Raw genomic sequence first — 26,438 nt, forward strand, 5'->3', positions numbered from 1 at the left:
AGTAGTTGTTACCATGAAATGCTTGTTCAGAATGCAGATATATAATGCACTCTATCTTCCAACAATTTTTTGAAATCCTAGTAACTGATTTTATAACAGGAGTTCTAGCCACTAAATTTTGTTTAATATTGTTATAAACCTGCTGCCTGCCTCTTCTGCCCTCTCCAACTCAAGCCAACTTGCTCAGATGTATTCTTTATAAACCCAAGGTACTAATCCCTTGACTTTTTCTTACTGTTGGATCTTGTGTGAAGGCAAGGTGACTTTCTACCACTTCCCGTACATCTGTGCCTGCAAAGTACTGCCATGCTCCAGACTAAGTTTGAAAGGCCTCAAAAGGCTTTGAATTCAACTACTTTATTATCCTATTTAACATAGGCCACCTTGCTCCATGGTATGGAGCTTTGTGTGAGTTTGGCTCAGATATATCTTACAGACAGGCTGTAGTCTGGGTCTGAGGATACCGGGAGATGGTACTTTGTTCCAGTGGTTAACTTCTTGCAGTAATAAAAACTCCCACTTGCTGTAATAAGCTGTTCACTTTAGCTGTTCAGACTTTTTCTGTTTTCCTTCTTGATGAAGACAATTTAAAGGTAGCCTGTCTTTCAGCCATTTTTGAATAATTAATTTCTCTACTCCTTTTCATTTATTAATAGACCTATTTTCTTCCTAATACCTCTGCTGCCCTTTCCTGCCCAAATGACAGTCCTTCCATTTTTGTTTGTAACAGCTAGAAGAAAATATTTCTCCTTTTTTCCACTGTCTTTAATATTTTGTCTGGTGGCCCTGTGGCAGAAATGTTTTGGTTTATCTGATCCACTTAGTCATCTTTTTTTAAATCTCAGATCATTAAACATCTCCTTGTGCAACTACACCTGCCTTTTTTTTTTCTTGCATCCTGTTTTAAAAGGAAAGTGAAATCTGTCTATAGATCTATAGATTTCTGAGAGCAGGAAGAAACACTTTAATTATGTGATTTAACTTCTTGCATATCACCAGTTGCAGAATCTCATTCAGTAGCTGATCAAGTCAGTCCTCTATTGTAGTTTATGTAGTATATTTCTCAGTTCCTCTGCATTAGTTTGCAGTGTTGGATTTTAAGACTTCCTATCATTGCACATTACTGTTTGTTTTCTAAAATTCCTTAATATTTGCTTCTTGAAATCTGATACCAGATGCAATACTTCTGTGAATCCATGCTCACTTTTCTTATGGTAAATTTTAATATCATATACTGCTGCATGAGTCAAATTGGCATTTCGATAAATGCAATATTGATGTGTTCTTACAACTGAAAGGTTGTTACACTGATAGTAGCTAAAATAGTTTCTCTTGCTTTAAAAGCACATGGCTGAGAGGCAGTATCTATGTGCCTCCTGTTGAATCTTGAGGAAGTAGAGTTTTGTTGTTCCTTCTTTTGAAACCACGACTATGTCTTGGGTAGCTTAGGCCACTAGATGAACTGCTACTCTCTAATACAGAGTCCAAGCTCTGCAAAAGAAACACTCTATCTGGATCCCTTTCCCCCCGTGGCGTGGGGCGACCCAGTTCTAGTTCCATTTCCATCTGAGGAACCATTCCGACGTCTTGAAGGATAGGGAAAGGGAACTCCAGCATCAGGGGTTTCTTCAGGTCCTGAGCCTGGAGGGGAGAGGTGCTCTCCCCTCTCTCCACCCACGTGGTCCCATGGCAGGCACAGAGACAGCACACCGGGCGTGGAGAGGAGGCAAGAGAGAGTTTATTGTTGGGGGTGTTACATTTATAGGCTTAGGAGGATTCACAGAGTAACCAATTACAGGTTGCAGGAAGGAGTTAACAACCAATAGGAAGGGGTTAAAAGGGGCCAATGAGAACACCTCAGGATATCTTCTCAGGACATTCTTGCATGGGATAACACTTGTCGTGGGGGGTGTTGGGAAGAAGAAGCATGTGTTTGCAAAGAGACCACCAAAAGCCATTTTAAGACATGTTTAAACAACAGTTTTCCCATATAATGCAAATTTACTGCCACAACTCTACAAAAGAAACACTGACATATCAGCACCCCTGGCAGTTACCTTCCCTCACTGGTAGTCAATCCAGATACCAGTCCTGTTCAAGTTCATTTTTTCAGTGTCAGAACCCAAGCTGACAGCTCTTTGGGAATCTACAAGGAAATCTGAAGGGAAATGTTGGAGCTGTCCACCGACATCCTAATTAGCAACTCTCTTGTGGTGATAGATTATGAAGATGGTTTACTCGGCTTTGATACGTGAACTATCAGGATCTCAGTAAGATGACAGTATTTTTTGCTTTCTGCCATTAATGAGCAGATCATAGAGAGAATAAATTCCATTTTGGTGTTCATCAAGCTAGATCATAGTCTAAATTGAATGTGGTCATTTCAGTGACACTTGGTTCTTTCCGTGTCCTGTTAAACTCCATTAGTGCTGTTTTAGATATGTTCTGGGCAAGTTTGGCCTAACTGAAGATGTCTTCATTTGCTCAAGGGGTCGGATGACTCATGAGGAATACATCTTATTTCCTGGTCCTGAGATTATGAGGCTAGTATGCTAATAAGAAAATGTGAATTTGGTGAGTTGACCATAGAATCTGTAGGGCATAATAACCTCTGCCGCAAGTGTCAGTATAGATAGCTGCAAGACATCTGTTGTCATCAGTTGGATGGTGCTTGGAATCACAAAGGACATTCAGGACTTGGCATTTGTTGGAAGGAATTTGCAACTGTTTTAGATATCAATATCAGTTTCTCAAAACTAATAGCTTTACTACTTACTAGTCTTTGATCCTTTTGCTGGTTTGTTAGACTCTGGCTTTTTTACTTCAATGAAGTAAAATATGCACCCATCAAGAGACTAGAGGGACTTGGTCTTCTTGAGACACACTTATAAATTGCACAGAGTAGCCTTGTGTATATTTCTAGGAAAGTTCTTCCACAGCTATTGGCAAAGTCTTCTCATCCCTTGGGGAGAACAGCTTCCAGCTTCCTTAACTTGCTTCTGACATATTGATGACCAGACTAAATGTAATGAATTTAGCAAACAGACTGCTCCAGGGTCTGGTTCTCTCTCTGGTTCTCCATCCTTTTCTGTTATGCCCCTATGTGGAGTTTGGGTCCGGATAAGTACCTTGCTATGTCTGCAGGTATGTATATATATATATATATATATATACACCACACACAATTGTTACAGTAGTTTTACTGATCATTACTGTCAGGGAATCTCTGTGCTGAGCATGACAAATGTGACTCACAAGCCTAAATCATACTTTCTCCCTGACCTTTTGAAAGCTTAATCACTTGTGTTGAGGCAAAATCAAACATGCAAAACACAGATGGCTCTAGCTGTATTTGTTGGAATTGACATCCCCATCTGGTTCCAGTAATACATACTAGTTTCCAGTTCGCCACAAAAATAGACTGTCCATCACTATCCAGTCACCAAGGTTTGTGATGCTGCAGGCAAATAGATTTGCCAATGATCCTTTACAAGGCAGACAGGAAAGTCTGTGGCCCACCTTAGGAACAGAGAGTTACATGCATACAAGTGACCTAGCATAAAGCTTCCTTAGGTCTCATCCAGACACCTGAACATCAGCATATATGGAAGGAAAGCTCTGAAGTTGGAAAAAATTCATAATTCACTTGGAGAAAAGCTGCAGGCAGCAGTTAGTATAAACCACTTTTCTACAATGAAGTGAGCCTAGCTGTACTGGGTGCACGTACTTGCAATTACTGCCAGTCTGTAGCACTGAAAGAGTCTGTGATTGTTCTGTCTCTACCTGAATTCCTTCCTTCTGTCATCTTTCATGAGAGATGGCCTGACATTATTACATTGTTAGATGTATATAACCTCTTTCACACTGAAGTGTGATTTATGACCTAAACAGGAAACTGACATATGGTATATTGATAACTTTTTTTTTTAAAGTGACTGGATGAAAATACCCCTTTGCAACAAATAGATGAGTTATCTTGGTAACGTTTTCCTCATATGCCTCCAAGAAATACACTGTAGAACTAAAGTGTACAGCAGGGCATATCTGTGGAATTCATTGGTTTCACCAAAACAATTAAATTCAGTTAGCCTCAGACCATCACTCAAATATTTAGTATCTTTAGAACCTTTTTCTGAACATGATAAATATTTGCAGTTGGGAAAGCGGAATAGCTGGGATTCTTCTGTTGGGATGTTACACAGCAGTGGTAAGAGAGTATCTGAGCCTTTGGTTATGAGTTCCAGCAGATAGTTACAGCACCTAAAGATAGGTTTTGCTCCAATTAAATGGAATTCTGGTTAACTGCAGATATCCATGTAACTTTATCAGAGCTGTTGCATTTTGATGCTCCATTTTTCATAATGATGAGAATTTGTGGTGAGATATAAGTGGGATATTTGTCCTTGAGAAAGCCATTTCTGCTACCCTATGCATATTTTGGACATTAAAAATTGAAGTTTCTATCTGACTTTTAACAAATTTTGTTCTGTTATGCAATTTAAGCAAGGAAATGACACAAATAAAATTGTCTGCTCTGTGCTTAGCTAAATTATATTTTCTTCCTCATCCGAATACAAAAATGAGACTAGGAGTACCTTCATTTTCATGACTGTGCTTAATTACCATAACTGGAAAGAGGATGGTAGGTCATAATAATATGTATTTTCTTTATGATACATATATATAAAAATACATAATTGAATGCTAGGTTATTTTCTATCTATCAATAGACTATTTCTTTACTCAGTGGTATGGTCTCTATTTGAAGGAAAGAAAATCAGAAACATATACAGCAATAAATATTTCAGTTTCAGAATCTTTTGAGGAAACATCAGAGAGAAAGAAAATAAGATCCCAGAGGTCTTTCTCTCCTCTCATATGTTAGCAGCCTGGTGCTAATACACTGCTAGGCCTTGGCATTCATAGTGCTTTTGCAATCTCAGTTTCTATTTCTTGAATGCATTTCTAACAGTACAAACTTCCAAAGCCAAAGAGTTTGCCATATAGGATTTCAGCTGGGCTGTTAGATGAGATACATGCTGCTTATACAGAGATTGTTCACTCAGGAAAAAAAAAAAAAAAAAAAAGAAAACTGATGTTTATCAGTTTGAAGCAGATAATTTTCTTTGTGCTACAGCATTGCTGGGACCATGGCAGCACATACTGACAACAAAGTATTTTCAAATAAACTCTTAGTAGTGATATCCTTTATTTTATTTTTGTTAACTGTTAGAGAACGCCTCAAGAATGAGATTCTTAAAATACATCTGTTGCAGGACCATCTGTCCAACAGCTTTTGAATATCTGCAACATGAATTGTGTGCTGGAATAGATGATTAAACCCAATGGAAAGAAAAGCAGTTTTTTGAACTGCACATTTTACTGTGTTGGCTATTACCATATGTTAAGGAAGCAAAATACAACTGGATGAAACATATCTCTGTGTTTGATGTAGCCATTTTCTGGAAAAAATACTGATGGTGTGCAATGTGTATGATTTTTCAGATTCATCCAAATATCTGCCTGGAGGGTTTTACATGTTCTCTCACAACCTGCCAGAATAATTGCATTTTGTATCAGAAGAGAATTAAAAGACTGTGAAAATTAATGTTTTCAAAATCTACCTAAAAGAAAAAATATGTGTTTAAATTGAATGTTTAGGTATGCATCTAAGTAGTTTTGGAAACTATCTTGTGTAATGCTTTTTTATCTCTTCAATACAGCAAGAGAAAGGAGGCAGAATGCAGTACAGTGCTTATAGCCCTATGTGAAATAAAGCTTTAAACAGAAGAGAATCTCCATGCACAGAGTGGTGGAAAATAAATTAGTTACTGAACTCACTAATAGGAATAAGTGCTCATATACTCTGAAGAAAGCTTAAAAATGTCTCTAGAAAAAGAAAAGGCCGGAGGGTTTAGTTTGTGTCCGTGGAGCCAAAATTAATGATATACCAGCAGATTGGTTTGCATTTCATTGGCTTCACAGGGACAAACTATAATGGGCTTTGTGTCTTTCTTCAGAATATTATGAGTAAATTTTCAAATAAGTGCCTGGAGACTTTTTGTCTACATGACACATACTATGCTCCCTGGGAGTTCTGCAGCTATGAAGCACTGCTTAAAATTTGGTCATTAGAGACAAGAGCCTTTCTAAGTTACTACAGGTCAAGTTTAACCCATGCAGGGAAGAAAATGCTTTAAAGTGGAAAGAATGTAAATTGACTTTTCACGTAGAAAAAAAGTGGTGTAAAAACTAAGATTTGTACACAGGTAAAATTGATACCTAGGAGAAGTGACATACATTGGGTACCAAATGCCATGACTGTGGTTAAATGACTGGATCTCTCTTTTAGAGTACTCCTTCACTAGAGTCAGGCTGAGCAAGTGCTTGGCTTATTAGAAAAATTAGCAGATCACTTAAGTTGCATAAATATGAATTTGAAGCCGAATCAATCTGCACAATTAGGTTGCAAATTTGCAGTTTCATCATATAATAATTTGTAGATCCTAAACCATAGTATCATTATGGTTTGGTGTTACATTGCCTCACAATAGACACAGTGAGTTTTTTTCACATTCATGCCATATTATTTGGGTTCCTTACTGGATTCCCATATACTGTTCCTACCATCCCAAAGAGACACCTGGAATGTGAAAAATAATCAGGTTATTTACCTTCTTTCAGATTTCCAGGCCTTTGGTCTGAAGAAAGGAATGTTCTTTAATCCAGATCCTTATCTGAAGATTTCCATCCAGCCTGGAAAACATAGCATCTTCCCAGCACTTCCTCATCATGGACAGGAGAAAAGATCTAAGATCATGTGTAATACCGTCAACCCGATCTGGCAAGGAGAGGTAAGCAGTTTGAGCATTGAGCTGAGACTTTTCTTAAAACATGGGCATTGCTCTAGCACTATCCCTCTTTTTTTTCTTCTTTTTTTTTTAATTCCTTTCTTGGTTAAATAGTTGTTGACCTAACTGTGCTTGATGTATTTCATGACTTCTTGTCTTGGTACAAAAGGCTTAATTAGCTACAAAGATGAATGATACATTAAAACTTTCCGTATGGGTTGTACTTCATGGATGTAATTTATGAAGTTGTTAATTATTGAAGGCAGACATGAAACAGAATTGAAAAATAAACTTGCATAGTGTGAAAGGCTGCTGAGTTCTCATAGTGTTCGTACACAGAGAGGATACATTATATAAAGCAGAACAAGTACAGCATGCAAATAAAGAGAAGCTGTGTGATTGAAAAGCATCAGTAGCAATATAAATTAAAGGCAACTTTGGCACATTTGCCCATCACCTGAAGAAAGTCTCTAGTCTGCTTCTTGTTGTTGGAAGGACTTGTAGGTAATAATGAGATCTGAGAGTTCAATTGCTGCCTGCTGTTTTTAAATTACCTGCGAAATGGCGACAGGCAGCAAAGAATAAGGAATCTCTTGGAATTAAAGGAGCCTGACATAACGGGTGTGATATACCGGCATGCTCTGTCAGACCCATATCTCCACTGCAGGAAAGAGTAAAAGGAAATAATAGACTACATAGATTTATTCAAATTAAAATGCAAATTGGAAAGTAGTTCAGGGATAGTTAGGTCAGACTGTATGGACTTGGAACTGAGTGGGGGGAAAAGGCAGCAGAAATGTTACTGAATGCTCCTACCTAGATATACATCAGGTTATGCAACAGGTGGGGGAGGTTATATGACAGGGGGATAACTTTGAAACTAGTAAAAGAAAAATGCCTTCTAACATGACTTAATTGAAGACACTGTTGTGAGGCATCCACCAAGCCATAACTTCTCTGTTGAGCCAAGCATCAGGTGTATCTGGTTGAGAGGTCTCAGGTCAGGCTGAGGAGCTGGAACTGACATAGAGGATCAGGCAGTTGGCAGAGATCTTTCAGTGAAGTGCATAAGACGCAGACCTAGAGGTGGACAGGTATGAAGGGGAAACTTGCTATGTGAGTGTGTGTCATGCTCAGTATATAAGAATATGACCCTGATAAAATGTCACTGATGTCTTCTCCTCAAGCCATGCCAAATGGCTGAGTTTGTAGGCTGTCATTTCTTTTCCAAGTGGAATTTGGCAGTGAGAAAAGGAGAAACAATGAAATGGCCTAATTATGGTCATCAGAAAGCAAAAGAGCACAGCTGGCTTCCAGCTTCGTTGTTCAGCTCCCTGGTTCTCTTGATCACATGCAAGCACACTGCTTCTCCCTTTCTGCTGTTAGCCCGTTAGTGGCAAAGGAGTATAAAAGAGCCAAGCCATCATTCAGCATGTTCTCCTGCTGCCTTCTCTTCAGCTGATATTGAGATGTTCAGCTGTGTGCATTTGTGCTGCAGTCTGTGCACATCAGCCCATCTGAACTCTTTCCTTTGTTATTGAAAACCCACACTGGTTTCCACTGCACAGGAGACTATAGTCTTGATTTTCTGCAACTTTGTCCCTTCATGGGACAAGGGGACAAGGAAGACTGAAAACTGTTGCTGAAACGTGGTGGCAACCATTCTTCTGTCCACCCTTTTTACTGATAGATGTGAATATATGAAGCAAAAAAATATTGAGGACTTGTAGCCATTTCATTAAAAGTATCAGTCACTAATTGTTTTCACAAAAACATATTTTAGGCAATATATTATTTCAGAAGGGTCATTCTTTCCTTAGGTACTGTCACTCTGTGTGAATAGAAGGCAGATGGGGTTTGTTGGTTGTTTTTTTCTGTTGAATGACCTATCTGATTCATTTTGGATGCTGAATTTGAAAAAATCTGGAATAGGGAAATAAATTATGGAAATAGCTGCAGAATAGGATCTTTATGTATGTTCTTGATTACCCTTGAGCAAATTCAGAAGTGAAATAGTAAACTCAGTTTTGTAGGGATTCAGGACCAAAAGTCCTACAGACTAAAAGATGACTAATTTACTTATATTAATTCATTCTGGTATTCCTCCTCATATACTTCCCAGGTTGTTTCTATTTGCATAGTAACCACCTGCATTATAGGAACACTCTGGGAGCACCATTATACCTCAGGCAAATTTTCATCTGTCTCATGTAATATTGATGATCATTTCACAGGCAGTTCAAATGTTGTTCAGCACAAGTTATCCTGACTTAAAGCTATTCTTCCATTGCTCTGATTTGCAGTACTTTGTGCAAGAGGACAGAAGGAAATGGAAATTTCTTGTTAGATGAGGAGTAGCTTGTGACAATTTGACATTTGCAGGAGGGCTCTCTGTAGAGGTGAAGGAGCCCTCACGCTGAGAATTGTTCACTGAGACAGGTTAAAGCCCAGATGGTATCTTCTGATGGTAGAGAGGCATCATTTTGTGATGTTTCTATATGTTTTCACATGCTCTTCAGAAACATCTGTACTATTAAATAAGTGAGTGCCTGGAAACCACATGCTTGACTTTAAACCCCTAGATTAAGCAGACATTGTGCTGACAGTCCAGAGCGTTGCAAGAGCGTAGAGGGTGAGTTGTCCTATCATGCTGATTGGAGGTAAAAATGCAAAGAAAATCTCAGAAGGAAGTCCCACTTCCCAAATATTCTGCACAGCTAGTAGAGTTGAGAAGGGTGAATGTTGATCATAGCTCTTCTAATATTGATTTTAGAAAAATAAGGACACTATTCCCATACTGTTTCACACTGAGACAATGTATCTGTTGTCACATTGTTCAGAAAAAGTCCTTTAAGAAGATTTAATTTGTCAGGAAGCAGTAAAGTGATAGACAGTTCAGACAAGCAATACAGATCATTTTGGATCATAAGAAACAAAACAAAGTGGTTTCAAAAGTAGTTCACATACCTCCAGCTGGATAGGAAATTCTACTTCAGGCTTCTGTGACTTTCCCTTAGACATATTTAGGTATTTCTTTCTTAGCAATGGCAGCTTGAGCAGACTATTTCCCCAGTTTTCGTTTCATATATTGGTAAGTGGACAGAGAGCCTCAAGGGACTGGCCAGTGAGATGACTAAAAATTGGGTGATGCAACCATTCAGCATATATAAAGTAGTAGGAAGTGCTAAATGATGCACTGAATTTCAACTCACTAATCTAGCTCTTGAAGAGTGGATTGCCTTAAAGTGAGAGCCCAGTATTAGGTTAAAAACAATCTAAACTCCCTGCAGCTTCACTCTTTGTTTCTTTGCCTCAGCCTTTACAAACACTGTTATATTATAGCTGAGACAAAATATTGTTTGAGTTGGCTGCCTTATCACTCTGAAGATAGCCACATTTCCTTGGTGAATGAATTGATGCGTATGAGCAGAAGTGTTCGGTACTCTTTTGCAAAAGCACTTAGCAAATAGTAGGTAATGTGTCAGATCTCATACGCAGATTTACAGTATTTTCATCTGTGTAACTCATGCTCTCTGCAACCCAGATAACTCACAACCTTTCAAAAATATTGCACTTGAATAATCCTCACATAACCTGTCTCTTGAGATTACAAATGCAAAATCAGAAGAAGGAAATACTCAGGGGCTTGAATGCCAGTGGGAGGCAGTCTGGGGAGAGGGCTTCTGCAGTGCAGGCCATCATCAGTGATAGAAGCATTGGGTTTGGATGCTGCCTGCAGGAATGCCAAGATGACATGGAAGCAACTGACTGTCTGAGTACTGATCTGTAATTGCTTTTCTTACAATGCACAGTTATAACTGAGGCACTGATTCTGCGATCCTGAATGCTGGACCGGTGCATGGTAGACCACCCAGTTCTGGGATTGAAAGACACTTTGTCAAAGTAGCCAGATCATGCAATAAGGGTTTATGTTAGCTCTCTCTTTCTCTAGAGGCTTTATGTTGCTGATACGATGGGCGTGACTGATGTAGAATCCTAGAGTCATACAAGCAGGGGACACTTGAGCAAAGCTGAATCTTTCCAAAACAGCCTTAAGCCATTAAAGATATTTTAATATTTGAATCAATAGTATGAATTTAAATTAAAGCAGGTTATATTTGATCTGATTTTGCTCTAATATTTAGAGCACTAGATGCTAACAGTGCTACCATGGCCTCACAGAATCCTTCAGTCATTTCACTAGAAGACCACAATAAAAGCAACAGAAACATCGCATTGGTTGAACTACTTATTATTTATCTTGCATAACCTTTCCTTCTGTTTCTACTGGCAAATACAAAAGAATATGCTGCAGAAACTTGGAGGCCTTTACCCCTAAGCATAAAAGCAGTATACAGGTGAAGTGAAATCCAGATCTGGAATTTAATAGGAGTTTTACCAAAGGCATCATCGGGACTGAGTAAAGCCTTGTGGTGGTATAACATTTTTGCACACATGTCCAGGTAAAGTGTAAACACATAGTTTAGTAACTGTAAAGTGTAACACACAGAAAAACTGTAGTTTTACCGACAATTTTTGTATTTTCTGTTGATGAATGAAGTGCGAAAGCCCAAGAAACTTCACTTCCTTCAGGAATGAGTTATGGTGTGGAAAATTGTCTAGATTTTTTTCAAGATGTTATCCTTCTAGAAGTGCATTTAATTGCAACTTCTGTATCTAGAAGACCATTAGTCTTGCTAGTGTTTATATTGGTGCTTATGAGAGTCCTCAAATATTTTCAGTCTCTGCTGTGCTTATAAATTTAGAGACAATGTGTGAAAAAGAAAAACCCTGACTCTTTAAGCAGTGTTTTCACTTGATTTATCCAGAAGTTTATTTAAATTTCTAATGTCTGAGGGCTGAAATTTTCCATTAATAAAGTAAGAGACATCCTTTAAGACTATCCAAACCATCAGAGGGAATTCATGATGAGCCTATTAACTAGCAACTCTGAATGTTGTGGAATACATGAATAGATGGGAAGGACTTTTTGTGTTCCTTGTTCCAATAGAGAGAAGCAGTAAATCTGAGGAAGAAGTCCAGAAAGCCGATTTGCTGAAGGCCCTGCCAACCTTGAAGGAGTTCAGTAGAAAGGATTGAATAGACTTTAAAACATCATCATATATTTATGTGCACCCCTTTTACTGTAGGGAAAAATACCCCAACAGCAGTTCCATGCTAGAATTGGATCTGGCACCCTGCAGTCCCTGCTGTGTTACAGAAGTCTCTCATAGTAGGCATAGGCATGTCCCTGCCCTTGACAGCAATGGAGCCTGTTCTTGACACTACTTACTGACTGCATTATTTTTATCTTGTCATTGAGGTGCACTGTAAAAGTTTAAGAAACTGTGATTTTCCATGAGCTTACCCAGATGTTTTTAAAAGTAGTGTTGTGTGGGATAGTAGTAATATGTAGAGAAGGTTTTGAATGAAAGAACAGAATAATACAGATGGAGAGTGGTGTGTGCATTAAGAGTATAATGTTTCACTGGAGTACTTGAACAAAAACCTACTAATGAAATATTCAGCTGAAAGAATAAATCTATCTTTATCGATCGAAGGTAATTTACAGCCTTTTAAGATCACCCCATGCATGATGGATATCGCAAATAAAATTTATTTTTAATTCTATTGCTTATTCAACTCAAAATCAAGAGCCTAATTCTTCCTGTCACCAATGTATTAATTTATCTGTCTTTATTACACTGACTTTATTATCTACCAATTGTTATACTGAGTGTTTTAAAGAACTTGACTTGCACTTAACTTGATAATTGGTGCTAAGGGACGTACTCCTTGGTAGTGTTATTGAGTCACTGTCATCCATCTGTATTCAGGGATGCAAAACTTTGGTAAAAATAAAAATGGAAATGAATCACCATCAGTAGTTGGCTTTCTATGAAACTTTTCTCAAGCTCTGGAAATGGTTCTGGTTATCTTATAAATAGATACCAATGTATTCTGCCGGTCAGCATTAGCACGGGCCTTCATTCTTTACCCCATATATCATACATTAAGCCCCAACAAGGATCTATTCACATTAATAAAATAATCATCTGTGTCTGTAAAACCATTGTTGGGTCTGTAAGCAAATAGGCACTGAAAGTAGGTTACTGTCTGAAACTCCTTCAGTGATGTTTACTACAGTTTTGGGTCTTGCTTGAAGATTGCCACCAGTAATGTAAATCAGATTTACATTAGATCCTTGAGATGATGTGACACTGTCAATGTATCAGTTGATTCTAGGTAAATTTGATTCTGATCTGTGTCTCTGTGAGAGTGAATCAGCAGGAGGCAGCTATGTAAAATCTGTGTAAATGAAAGGAGAATCCTAACAACTTAATATTGACCAGAGACAAAACTGATGATACACTGCTTAGCCCAAGAGGACTTAATATGTTGCTGCGGTTTTCTTTATCATGGCACTTTTGTTCTTTCTCTCCCTCTATCCTCTGTATTTCTATGGAAATAATTAGTTACGGCTTTTTAGTGCCTGAGAAAATACCATCTAAAGCTTTTCCTTTGGCCGGGGCATTTTAAGGCTGTACATGGTACAGATCCTCCAGTGTCTAATAAGATAAGATATAATGCTGCAGCTTTTCTCTTAGCAAGGAATTAAAAGATCTCTCTCCTATCCTACTCCCTCTTTGCATTAGATGTCCAGGAACAAAGAAATTGTTGAATCTCTTGCCACTGTAACAAGTGGGACAGGCATTGACAAATGGCTAAAGAAGTGGGAAAAGTAGAGAGTTGCAATGTCTTTGCATCTGGAGCAAGTCTGTGTCCTTCTAGTCATCATCATTCCAGGAGGATGTAATAACACCCTAAAAAGAAAACAGTTGGGAAAATAATATGCATACTAACTTGTTCTATAGATCATGATTCTTAACAATTCAATGGGTCCATCTCCAACAGTATTTTTGTTCCGTTCAAGAGAACCGTTTCAAAGCAAATCTCCTGATCTCCCTGCTGAAGACACCACTGGACAGTCTTAAAGTGCATGAACTTAATTACTCTCATCAGAAAGGAAACCAACAGATGTGCTTCAGGAGTGCATCCGGCACTTTTCAGACAATAATGGGAGTTCAATCCAGGGCACCAGCCTGGAGTCACTTCATGTTAAAACCCTTGCAACATATCTGGATGTGGTAATCAGGTGCACAGCACCAGCTGCTTTGCTCTACATTGCACCATAAGTCTTCCTAATGCGAACGCAGCCAATGTATTCCAGAGATCAGGAATCATCAGTCCCTACAAGGCCTTCTCACTTCTGCTCACGATAAGTACTATTTTTCCCCAGTATACCAGGGATCTTCGATCATTCTTTGTGTTCAGATTTTCTGCACATAGCTTCCTTTTAGGAATACACCTAACAGATAACCATTTCTTCTAAGAGTCCTAAAACATATCTAGAGGAAAATAAAAAGATCTTCCCCTCTGAAGCTCTGCACTCTTTTCCAAACCCTCTGTCTCTGGGGGTTTTTCAGTCTGGGATTCTTCCAGACTAGACACAAGGGCAGATGGGACCACCTCATTCTTCCAGTGAAGGACCACATCATTCTTCCTATAGAGGAGAGCCCTCTCATCCCTAGTTGGTAAGGATCAGACACTACATTGCCAAGATGGGATCAGAGACTATTTCTAGGGCCAGGCACGCTGTGAGAAGCAGGTTGCTCCTAATGACATTTCGTTCTGTTGAAGCAATCTGCCATCTCCTCTGTGGAGTGAGCTGTGTCATGTATCATCTCAAGTTCTAAGTCATTTTGCACCAAGTTGATGTCATATGCAGGGTGTGGCTAATGCAACTTTGTAGGTAATTACTTGTCATGTGAAAAGGGGCAGAAAAGAAGAATTTTCTGTCCAACCTATATTAATTTATTTTTGTCTATCAGCATCCCCTCCAGGAGATCAAAGCCGTTTAATGTCCAAAACAATCTGTTAGTGTCTCACCTAATGAGACCCTTCACTTAACAGCTTTGCTGAGACAGACAGGACATTTGATGCCTTTTTATATAAGGACTGCACTTAATAGTGGTAGAAAAACAGCTCAGCAGGTTTCTCCTATCAAGTTATTTCACCGTCGACAAAACTGTCAGCACCTAAAAATGGACTTACTCTAACAGTGTTCACAAAATAACATGTTTATTGATACAAATTTGTGACAATTTATGGTGTTTGTTGTGTCTGGAATTAGGGTCTAACTGCAAAAAACACACTAAACAATGTAGTAATAATATAATGCAAAGCATAGGCACACACGCTAAAGCAAAAGCAACTTACAAAGAAGTAGAACAACTAACACGTATGTAATACCGCACAAATACGAATACCACAAAATTTAAGCAGAAACTCTAAAGCAAAAGCCACTTACAAACTTAAAGTAAAAACTAAAAATACTATGAAGCAAAAGTACGCTCTAGTTATTTAGAAGCAAGTAATTAGCATGCCTAAGATACATCTCACCTTCCAGGCTTCCCCAGAAGTGGAAGGAGAAAGGCAGCCCCTCAGCTTCCTCCACATAGTTGATGAACTCCTCACTCGCCTGCACCCACCCGCCCCCCTTCCTCCCCTCCCCCAAGCAAAAAGAGATTTGCTTGGGTCCAATCTCTTTTTATACCTTTTTCTTCAGTCAGTTTGACTGGCTATAGTCAATAAACTAATTTGGGGGTGATAGACAGATGAAATAGGCCCAAGGGTCCACTTCCTGAGTTCTCAGCAGCCAGGGTGTTTGAAAAAGGGCCATATTATCTCCAATCCTTTCTTCCTTTTAATCCTTTATTAGTTTCTGGGAATGTCCCCCCAGGTGCTGGGGTTTTCCAGGAAACCATTACAAGGTTTTTTTCTCCTTTTGTGTAGCCTTTCTGTCACCTTACATTACTGTCTTGGGCTAATCAGAGAATAGAGATTTAACTTCTTGTTTGTTACCTGTTCATACACTGACCTCTGTAGATCATTTATAAATGGCAGGTCTGCCAATTACTTGCAAGAGGTTTGTTCCCTACATTTTATGTAATGCATTTTACTTGAATTTTGGTTATGGAACAAGTGAAAACAATCAAGTTCTAGTAATCACTTAAATTGTTGTTAATTGTTCTTTCCAGGTGTCCTGTTGTCTGCTGTTATCCAAATGAACACATTAGACAAAGTCTTCTTCTTGGGTGGGGCTTTAGCCTTGAAACTGTGGCTGTTTTGGTAGATGAGTTTGCACCTGTGTAGAAATCTGTGACTTCCTTTGAGATTTTTTGTATTCATGTACAAAGAAAGGCTCAGACAGAAACCACTTCCATGCAGCCTTATCAAGTTTGGTGGACCTCTGGCAGCTGGAGAGGCCTAAAGCTTTGGAACAAGTCATAACGTCAGAATTCAAAAACTGCCAGAAATGTGACTGTGAAATTTTTGACTGTGAAAAAAGCCCATTTATGTAAACATCAGTATACCCTTCTACAGTTAGTATCAACTTTAGTTAAGTGTCTTTGAATTCCAGCAGGTTCCATGAAGTTCTTGACCAATCTTGAAGAGTTTGCACTAATGGTTGTTATTAGAGGAACTTAAATTTTTTGGGGGAAAAAAACCCTACCAATGAATAAGCCCACAAAATGAGCTGTGGTCCCAATGAAATATACAGCTTAAAGATTGCTGGTTTAGATTCTGGAAGAAAGTATGAGTAAGTCAATGCCAGCTAAAAAAGATAGAAGAGTCTGTCTTCAAGGAGTGACTGTCAGAAATATCAGAAGTCTTTTAAAAATAATATATTTGGACTCATTGTGCTAAAGTTTTTGTATTCTTGTTTTCTTCTGCAACCATGAATTTTATGCTTCTTTTAATGTGAAAGCTGAACTTCTGAGTTAATTCTGTAACATTGAGTTACAACATTATTATTACAATATAAGAGTTGTAATAATAAAAAAAGTTCCAAATAACAGAAAACTTAAAGTAAAAATTGTAATAATAACACCAAAAAATGTCAGCAGACTTGTTCTGAAAATGCAGGTCTTTTAATTACCAATGGTAAAGTTTCTGGGCATTTGTAAGAAGCAACATCAAACTTCCCTCATCCTGAAGAGAGTTGGCTTTTTTTCTCTGTTGTGATCCTGGAACCTCCTTTTCTTGCCCCTCCATGGCATGAATTATTAATCACAACATTCCTGAGTGTGAACCCATGGGTACTGCAAAATTTATAATCAGTGGGGGTTTGTTTGTTTGTTTGTTCGTTTGGGTAAGGTTTGGGTGGTTTTTTTGTTTTGTTTCAGATTTTTGGTCTGTTTTTTTAAAACTTAGATAGGAAGCTTATGCTGTCAGTTCCACAAACTGGCTGTTGCTGTGTGACAGTTAGTAAATATTAGCAAATATTAGGCAAGGAAAGAATTTAATCTATTCTGGCAGTAATACATTAGTACTTAATGTCAGTTACGTTGGATATGACCATGAAACACAGAATCTTTTCCCTTCCAGATAGATAAGATAGCAAAAACCAAGGCATTGAACAGTGTAAATGTAGCCAATGTTTTGTGACTAGGGTACAGCGCCTGGCACTTGTCAGAAAAGATGGTGAAGGAAGAGAGGGAAATTAGGATTTGATGATGATTTGCTTCCATCCAAAGACAACATTCCCATCTTTAAATATCATGAGAAAAACATGTTTTCAAAAGTGATTCATGATTTTTGAAAATGCATTTGAAAGTCTTTGAGTTCTCAAACCTAGGTGTTTTGCTGAGATCCATTTTTTCAGAGGGCCAGAGGTCCATTTTTCTGCAAACAAGGATTCCTTTGGGCTTTTTAGTGTGGATGGCACGAGCCTGAGGCATCCACAGTCAGAGATTGCCTTAGAAAAATCTTGCCCACTAAGAATTAAACTAGATGAGAGAAACAGGAGGAGCAAGTGCTTAGATAACAGAACACTGAATTATTTAAAATTAGCACTGTTTTACAAGCTGTGTCCAAGCCCATTTCAGTGAGTTCACTTTTTATCTCAAACTGTACTTGTTTCCAAATGGCAAAGCGTTTGAGCTCTGCCACAGGACACTTCTGGTCTTAAAAGCTTAACTGTGTTTCCAAAATGCAACTGATTTTATGCATCAGAACATTCTCCTAGAAGAAACATTGAAAACTGTGATCATGGACCAGGGGTTGGTCTCAGGGCAGTCTCTTGTATTCCAAAATGCATTGTGTTGGCAGGTGATGAAATCAGAACACAATTTTACAATTTGTATAGAATATTCTGATGTTTATATGTCTTTGAGGCACAGCCGTTCAAGGGAAAAGGGACATTTTCTTTGCCTGATTCCAATACACCTTGCTCCTTGGATCCATACTCTCTGCTTAGGTGTCTGGAAAATATGCAAGGAAGAAGCTGCCAGGGTTGGTTCCACCTGATGCTATGAAAATAATATCCATGCAGATTCTGATTTGCTTCAGAGTTGCACCAGAAGACAATATTTTTAACATTCAGATCATTAACCTATGTTTTACTTTTCACTTATGGGCAGTTCAGTCTTTACTTAGTGGGCATGCTCTCCCACAAAGATTTTTTACAATATAGTAGTCAACAGCAAAATGGAGAATTCATTAAGTGGTAAATGACTGTACGTTACAATAACCTCATTCAGTTAAACATTACTTCCCTTCTTCTGCTTTCCTTATAAATGTCACGAAGTGGCAGTTACCCAAGGTTTTAAGCAGGTGAAACAGTAACGATAATACAACTTATTTTTTAAGGCAGCTTTCAATATACATGGCAAATTAATGTTCTCCCTTTGGTGTGTTATTCTGTTCTTTGCAAAGGTGTACAAGAAGACAAGAAGAAAATAACACTAGCTCCTGTTTGAATTGTATTTCTCTGATTATTTGTGTTTTACAGGGCCTGATTAATAGAGTATCCCAGTCATGTTGTTTTCACTTGAAGCTGTTTGAACTAAGCATTTCTGAATTAGATCATGATTCAATAGAGCGAGCAATTTGGGACTTAACTGCAGGCCTTGATAACCCAGAGCATGATTCTGTTGTGAAGATTGGTTTTAGCAGTGGGAAAGATGGAAAAATCTTTCCATGCATCTTAATATTCATTACCACAGAAGTTGTCTTCCAGTTCAATACTGACCTCTCAGTTAGGTGAACAGCACTTTGTCCATTTTCCTACAATTGTGCACCACAGCACAGATGTGCTTTTTGATTGATGATATTCTAGTAGTAGCAGATGTTTGGGAAAATTATTGTGACCTGTGTCACCAGCTCTAAGCCTGTACTGAATTTAGTTGGTCTAGGAGAAAGCAAGGCCAAGTTATCTAATATATTTGCTTTTCACTATTATTTTTAAATTGAGCTTTGCTTTCCTTGTGAGGAGATCTTGGCATCTCCAGGTGCCCTAATGCTCCCGTGTTTGAAAGCTGTATGCATGGACTTCCTTATTCTTACAACCTAAAATGTCATTCTTCTTGTTCCTACCCTAGTTTTGCATGCACACAGTCTCTAGAAGCTTATTGAAATGTTACTTACAAATAAACATAGCTGTTCTGTAACCAGATTGGCTGGACAGCTTTCACATGTTTCAATGCACTTGGTGACGAGCAGTTTTAGGTGTTGCCTTTCCTGTTTTCCCCGGTATCATTGTGACAGTAGCCTGCACCATGGTTTACCTTTGGCTTTAGCTCTTTGTGGCATTGTGGTGTGACCCAGATTAGGAGATTGATCCAGATAAACAGTGTTTCAGAGTTTTTCTTTTTGAGTTGGGGCACAGATGAACAAGAAAGGAGAGTTTTCAAAACAGTGTATCTGAAAACAGTGATCATGTATCCTTCACCTCACTAGGCCTTTGCTTCTCAATTGTCAAGGTGTGCCTCACAGCTGAAGTACTGTGTGTTGTTGTGGCCCAGCTTCCAGCTTAATGTTCTGTGCTCTTCCTTTATTGCAGCAATTCAGCTTTGTCTCCCTGCCCACGGACGTCCTGGAAATAGAAGTTAAAGACAAATTTGCAAAGAGCCGACCAATCATCAAACGTTTTCTGGGAAAACTTTCTATGCCGGTTCAGCGCCTCTTGGAAAGACATGCCATAGGGTAAATTTTGCTGCTTTTGGCTTTCTGTTTTCGACGAGTGTGTTGCTGTTTTGAAATCCCTGGTGATATATCATTGTGATACAACGATGTTGAGGGGAAGTTATTAAACTGACAGTTGTCTGATACATGGTGTTGGTCTTAATTAGAATTTATAGGACTATGGGCCAGACAAAGAATTCCTTCTATAACTCTGTGCATGGCATTTTGAGAAATGAGAGCTGGCATTTAGGAAAGAAGACTTTCTTGCGTATCATGGCTGCGAATCTGGAGAGTGCAATATTTTCAATTTGAATATTCTTTTGAATGTTGTCAGCAGGCTGTTTTCATATTTCAGGAAATTACCTATGGGCTAAAATCATACCAGATGGTTCTCCTCCCTTTAATTTCTGGAGAGCTGAAATATTATAAAAAAATATATGTGGCATGTTGTAACTAAAGCTTCCTGACCCTACCCTGCTGCCAAGGAACAACCTTGAGCTCAGAAACCCTGCCCTACTTCCCCATTGCATGAAAGTCCTGAGAAAGTATATGCTGCCAAAATAACACAAACCAATTTGAGGAGATGGATAGTATTCAGACAAAGCCAAAAAGTTGGCTCTAAGCCTGTAACCTTCAGACCTTGAAGAGCAAGGGAGAAAAAGAGTCATCTCCTAAGGAAAGCAGGAACAATGCAGTTTCCACGAAGGTATTTCTGAAAATTGTATCTCAATTCAGCAGAACAGCAGGAAGATGAGCTTGTTGGAAGTGTTTTTCAACAGCTGGTTCAGAAACTGGCTGTGATATTGACAGCTGAATCTACCAGAAGGGACTAAGCTACCTCCTTTTTTCTCAAGTAGGGAAGATAGAGTAGCTATTTAGAAACCAGATGGAAAAGAACAGCTTGGGGAAGTTAGAACACTGTAACTGGTATCATTGGCTTTCCGCTATATGAGAAGATTTCTTATCATCTTCTGGTTATAGCTTCCTATTTGACTTCCTTATGGTAAACAGTGTCTATCTAAGGATGTACTTTGCCAAGAGCAGTGCCTCCAACCTGCACACTAGATCTGGCTTAGTTTTAATACCCTATTGGCATTTAAATCTCAGGCAAGCTCAATGAGTATTCACACTAATTCAGAGAGGTCATACACAAATCTTGAGATTGTCTCATTTATATGAGTTTCTGATGCATGTGAAGCTATCCTAGCAAATATATTTGGCACAACTGGAAGTGAACTATGTTTCTTCAAAAGATGTATAAATATTACTATTTAGTGAACCCGTTACACTCAAAAATGCTTTGCAAAGATTGATTCAGCCGCATTGTGGGCAGCTGGGAAGTTAATCTCTTCTATAGTTTCGTTCTGTTCTGAGGGGTGGATGAAGTGTGGAAAAGGGAGGGACCTGCACAAGGACAGAATGGAGTCATTGATCAACCTTGTCAGGAAGGTGTTCTCCTGATATTTCAGCTTCATAGAGGTAAGAGGGGTGGAAAGAGATTAAGAGCAGTCATTCAGCCAGTTTGAAGAGAGAAGGTGGTAAGCGGGGAATGGCCTGCACAGGATTTTGTAGACAAGAACAGGAAAGATTCATTTTATGCACATGGTGAGCGGAAGAAAATACAGAAATGTGAGGTTCTACAGAAGGGTAGATATGGTCAGATCTGCAGGGAAGCAAAGTCTTGTTACAATAGCTGAAGTGGGAGTTGTTGGCTTCCCATGTTGATATTTCATATCCATACTGCAGAAGTTTCATTCCCACCATTCTCTCTATATTTATACATATGTGCTTGTGTATCCCAGCAGCCTGTCTTATTCACTTACTCAGCTGTTCCATTGTAATTGAAGACATTGTCCTCTCCTTCTCTGCCATTCGTTCTCTTGTATGCAAGTCAACATGCCCTCATGGCTGAGATAAATAGCCTTTATGTATTTGATTATTTTGTAGGACACAGCAGATTTATCTATGCACAGTAGACATTGGGTAGGTTATAGTCTATTGTGACAATATTTGTTTCTTTCAGGGACAGAGTTGTAAGCTACACTCTGGGTCGCAGGCTTCCTACAGATCATGTCAGTGGCCAGCTGCAGTTCCGATTTGAAATAACTTCTTCCATCCATCCAGGTAACTCTCAGTCTTAACCCATCACTTTTTTGTTTTGATTTTTGTTGTTGGGGTTTTTTTGTTTGTTTGTTTTGTTTTTTGGTTCCCTTCTTCTCTTCAGAAATCTGAATTTGTTCCTGGATGCTCTGGGACTTAAGGTACAGTCATGAGCAAGGGAATGAATAAAGTCCCCCATCACAGGACCGCATTGTGAGTCACCATTTCTTCACTGTTTCCCCTTAGCTTAGAGCCTAACTGGTGTCTCATATTCCCTGTCCTTGGCTGCTTCAAATACTCTGCCTTGTTTCTAGGTCATTGCATTTGAGCACTTCATAAGTTAAAGTGGACAATGTAATAGTAGAGATAATTAGAAATTTTTTTATTTTGATTTTTTTTACTGAAAAGTAAAAATAAAACAAGAAATAATGCAGTGTTCCAGTCCTCCCTCCTTCTTATGGTTTGGTTTTGGTTCACATTCTCTTGTAATTATACAGAAGTAACTGTCATGGTGGTGTAAGGTGGAACCTTGGTTTCCATGTCCACAGTCTCATAGCATTTCTCAGGGACTCTCCGCCTGAGGGACTCTCTGCTCTCTCTGGTACACTTTGTCAAGCTAACAGCAGCTGCATTAGTGGCTGGAAATCATTACTCTCCCCTTGACGCAACCCCAGATTTCTGTCTTTTGACCTATTCAGCTGGCGTAAATAGCCCAGGTTGTTTGGTGCCTGGAAGGAGGTGGTACAGATGAGGATCACATCAAAGGATATTTTGGGGAAAGTTTTCGCCTTTCAGGGTGTGAAAAACAGTTTTTTACATTCTCTGTTGTGGAGTCTTGCCAGCTTCAGCATGAAAAGAAGAATGTCATTAAAATCTTGGGGAAGACTTCCTTGTCATTCCCATGATATTCCCTCCAATGCCAGTTGGCTCAAATAGGAGTTTCAAGAAGGTGTTACCTTCAGGTTATGCTGCAAGGAGGCAGAGTGCTGCATACAAATCACCACCATGAGTAAGCCGTGATTAAATCCACTGTACAAAGACTGCTTAGCAAAAAAATCAACACTTCTTGATAGTTGTTCAGCTGCCACGCATTTCACACTGTAATTTTATGCTTTAATTTTCTCAGATAGCTGTGGATGCTTGTACCCCCCCAGCAACCTCTGGTTCAGTCAATGCTTCTTATTAAAGACGTAATTAATTTCTTTTACTGTCTCATGCAGATGATGAGAGGTCTCCATTAGTGCAGATCCTGAGCCAGCTGACCTCCAGGAAAGCCCTGTGAACAATCCCACAGAGGAAAGCCCTGTGAGCCTCCATGCATCAACACAGTGACCTCAGAAAGTGCAGCTCCAGAACAGCTAAATGGATACAGTGTGACCAGTGTCGATAGCCCAGGGGCTGTCAAACCACCTGGGGAAGTCAACCAGAACAGCTTAAATGAAGAGCTAGCAGGAGATGGGGAGGGTTGATGCGGTGCCAGTTCCTGAGCCTTGGAATCCATCCAGGAGAAATGCTTTCTTCTTTGAGTGCTACGGACCTCACAGAGCAGCCAACTCTGCTGGCTTGCATGTCTCCTCCTGAGACTGAAGTTAGGGAAAATAACAAAGTCAATTCTGGTATTCAGGGAGATGGTGGAGTGACCAGCATAGAAACATTAGATATTGGTGAGGTGAGTGCAGATGTGCATGCTGGCAAGGACTTAGAGAAGAGTCAGGAAGAAGATGAAGGGGCTTCAGCCCCAGGAGGAGGAAGACAACAAGCTACAACTGAGGACCACAGCAAGAGGAAAAACAGGCCGTGCTCCTGCCTGTGTCTGAACTTGAGACAGTCATAGCTTCAGCCTGCGGTGAGCCAGAGACCCCTCGCACACACTACATACGGATCCACAACCTACTCCACAGCCTGCCCTCGGCACAGATGAGCAGTGATGGGGAAGAAGAACAAGATGGTGCAATGGCAGGGGAGAACGATGAGGAATCTACAGTCAAGGAGGTGTTGGATAAGGAGGTGGTCAGTGAGAGTGAGACCGTGGCAGCAGAGCCTCCTCTGGAAATGAGGCTGAAGAGAACTTCAGCCAGAGAACAGTGCCTCCTGAGACCTTGGATGAGCAACTCTCCGACTTAAATGAGGGCTGTTGGATGGGGAGCCCCCAGGACAGGAAGCGAGAGCGAGGTCAAGCTCCAGGCCCAATGGTGACAACGAGTGCGAAGCGTGCGACACCTCTTGCTACAGCCCCTCTTGCTACAGCACTTCCTGCTACAGCACTTCCTGCTACAGCACTTCTTGCTACAGCACCTCGTGTTATGACAGTAACAATCGCTTCTCCAGCCATACGCGCTTCTCCTCCGTCGACAGCGCACAAAGATTTCTGAGAGCACAGTCTTTTCCTCCAGGATGATGATGAGGAGGAGAACAGTGCTTTTGAGTCAGTGCCAGATTCAGTGCAGAGCCCTGAGCTGGACAGGGAGCAAGTGGATGGCTCCTCCCAGTGGCCAGATGAACTAGTAGCTCATGCTGGGAATCCACAAAGAGCCACAGAGGGTCTAGACACCCCAATAGCAGGTCCAAGCAGCAGAAGAGAAGGTTAGATCCTGAGAATCGATGCGCTGAGCAACCCTGGTTATCTGGATGTCACGGAAGGCATCAGATAGTCGAGGTTCAGATAGCTCAGTTTCGTTCTTACCAGTTCAGTGGCTGTGAGCTGGGCAGATATCAGGGAGGGTTGGATAATTGAGCCTTTCCCTTAAAAATCCCAGCAAACACCAAATAAATCAGGTGGAGATCTGTCTATATGGATTCCTGTAGATATACGTGCATCATTAAAATCAAGATTAGCTACTCTAGTTATGTGCAAATCAGCATTATCACATCCACCAACTCATTCTTTTTTTCCTGGGATTGTTCCATTTCACATATCTGATGCGCTGCCATGCCTCTGATAGTTAGTGAAAGGACAGCTTGTGCTTGTCAAGGGCAAATATGCTGATTTGAACCAGAAAAAGGGCCAGTTTCTGTATATTTCTTGTAATTCCCCAAGTATTAAAAAAATGTACCTCAGATGTCACAGATCATAGGCAACTCAACAGAGATTTATATTTTTTCTTAGACACTTTGGAAATTAACTATCTTGAATAAAATTCTCATCTCCCTTATCCTACCCTAGAGATAGAATACTTTAAAATGTACTTTTTTTTGTCTTTGCAATTTAGGTACTGTTTTTCCCAATTCCCCAAACAGTTAGATTAAATCCCTCCCTTGGTAACTCATTTTGTGTTGTATGCAGTTGCATAAAGAGAGGGGGTTGATCACTCATCTTTTCTTCAGCTAGCATATAGTTTTTCTCCAGCTCTAGAAGTAAAGGACTCAACTGCAGCTAAGGAGTATGCAACAAGGTCAGGGGTAGTCTTTGCATTCCCAAATTCTGAGTCATCTGTCTCCTTCTGTAAGTGACACCAAATTAAAATGGCAGCAAAAGTATATCCTATTTGGGGCATCACTGGGAAACCCCAACTAAAGCATCCTTCTACATTTTCCTTCTCCCTTCCCAGTTTACTTACTCCCACCTTCCACTGCCACAGACCCAACCCATGCACATAAAAGGTGTAAGGGTGGCCTTACACACAGGCCTGTGTAAAGACTTCGTACACAGCTGGGACTAGGGAGTTATTCAGACTGTAAAGCAGAATCTAGCCCAAAGAATTAATTTTTTCAGACATTTACAGGCATAGAAACCAAGTTTCCTTCCTTGCAGGAGAGAGGCTTTGCTTGTGGACAGCATCTATGTGGAAATATACCTAAGTGGGCTATGAGCATGAGTATGTGTGAGACCATACCTACAGATTTGGTGATTATTTTGGACTGTGTGTGCTTTTGATAGGGGATGTGGTGGGAGAGGGTGTCCTGTGCATATGGATTCAATACGACACCAAGACTTGAGCCTATATAAAGGGCACTGCAGTGTTTACAGTGGCTTTGCCTTGGTAGCTAAGGGCAAGCCCATCTCTCAGCACTCTCTTGGTGTCACCAGGGGTGCTTCAGTAAATGGCATGTGCTTCATGACTTGGCAGCTGTTACAATACAGTAGATGCGGTCACCTCCATCCACTCAGGTGACTGATACTACTACTATGCTTCCGCTGGCTTGGCGTAACTATCTTGACTAGGGGAGAGTCAATTTCGGTGAGGTAAGTAAAGAAACATAGATGGGTGATGTGGTAGTCAGTGCTCCAGCACCTGTAGTACAGCACGTTTTTAAGACTATGGGAGATGGACTTTCAGCATTGAGTAATAAACTTACATAATCTGCCGTCTGTTCAAAACATGCAGCAGATACGTCTGTGAGATACGCCTATACACAAGTGGTTTGATGAAGACATTTAACAGGCCATACGGTATCATCAGAGCACCTAGAAGAGGGAGTATTTTTGTCTAAGCAATTTTTCTCACTCTGGATGGTGTG

General features: G+C 39.8%; 1 protein-coding gene across 1 annotated transcript in view; it reads left to right on the forward strand.

Moving 5' to 3' along the window:
* HECW1 (HECT, C2 and WW domain containing E3 ubiquitin protein ligase 1) overlaps positions 1–26,438 on the forward strand; it is a 258,402-nt gene that overhangs the window by 159,876 nt on the left and 72,088 nt on the right. The window contains 14 exon segments of the mRNA XM_032700164.1: positions 6,685–6,854; positions 19,759–19,901; positions 21,904–22,014; positions 23,201–23,280; positions 23,283–23,443; positions 23,445–23,479; positions 23,481–23,718; positions 23,720–23,756; positions 23,759–23,779; positions 23,782–24,027; positions 24,030–24,110; positions 24,113–24,339; positions 24,342–24,366; positions 24,369–24,563. Coding sequence (XP_032556055.1) covers positions 6,685–6,854; positions 19,759–19,901; positions 21,904–22,014; positions 23,201–23,280; positions 23,283–23,443; positions 23,445–23,479; positions 23,481–23,718; positions 23,720–23,756; positions 23,759–23,779; positions 23,782–24,027; positions 24,030–24,110; positions 24,113–24,339; positions 24,342–24,366; positions 24,369–24,563 — 1,770 coding nt within the window.

Source organism: Chiroxiphia lanceolata, chromosome 1 (genome assembly GCF_009829145.1).
Source record: "Chiroxiphia lanceolata isolate bChiLan1 chromosome 1, bChiLan1.pri, whole genome shotgun sequence".
Lineage (NCBI taxonomy): Eukaryota > Metazoa > Chordata > Aves > Passeriformes > Pipridae > Chiroxiphia > Chiroxiphia lanceolata.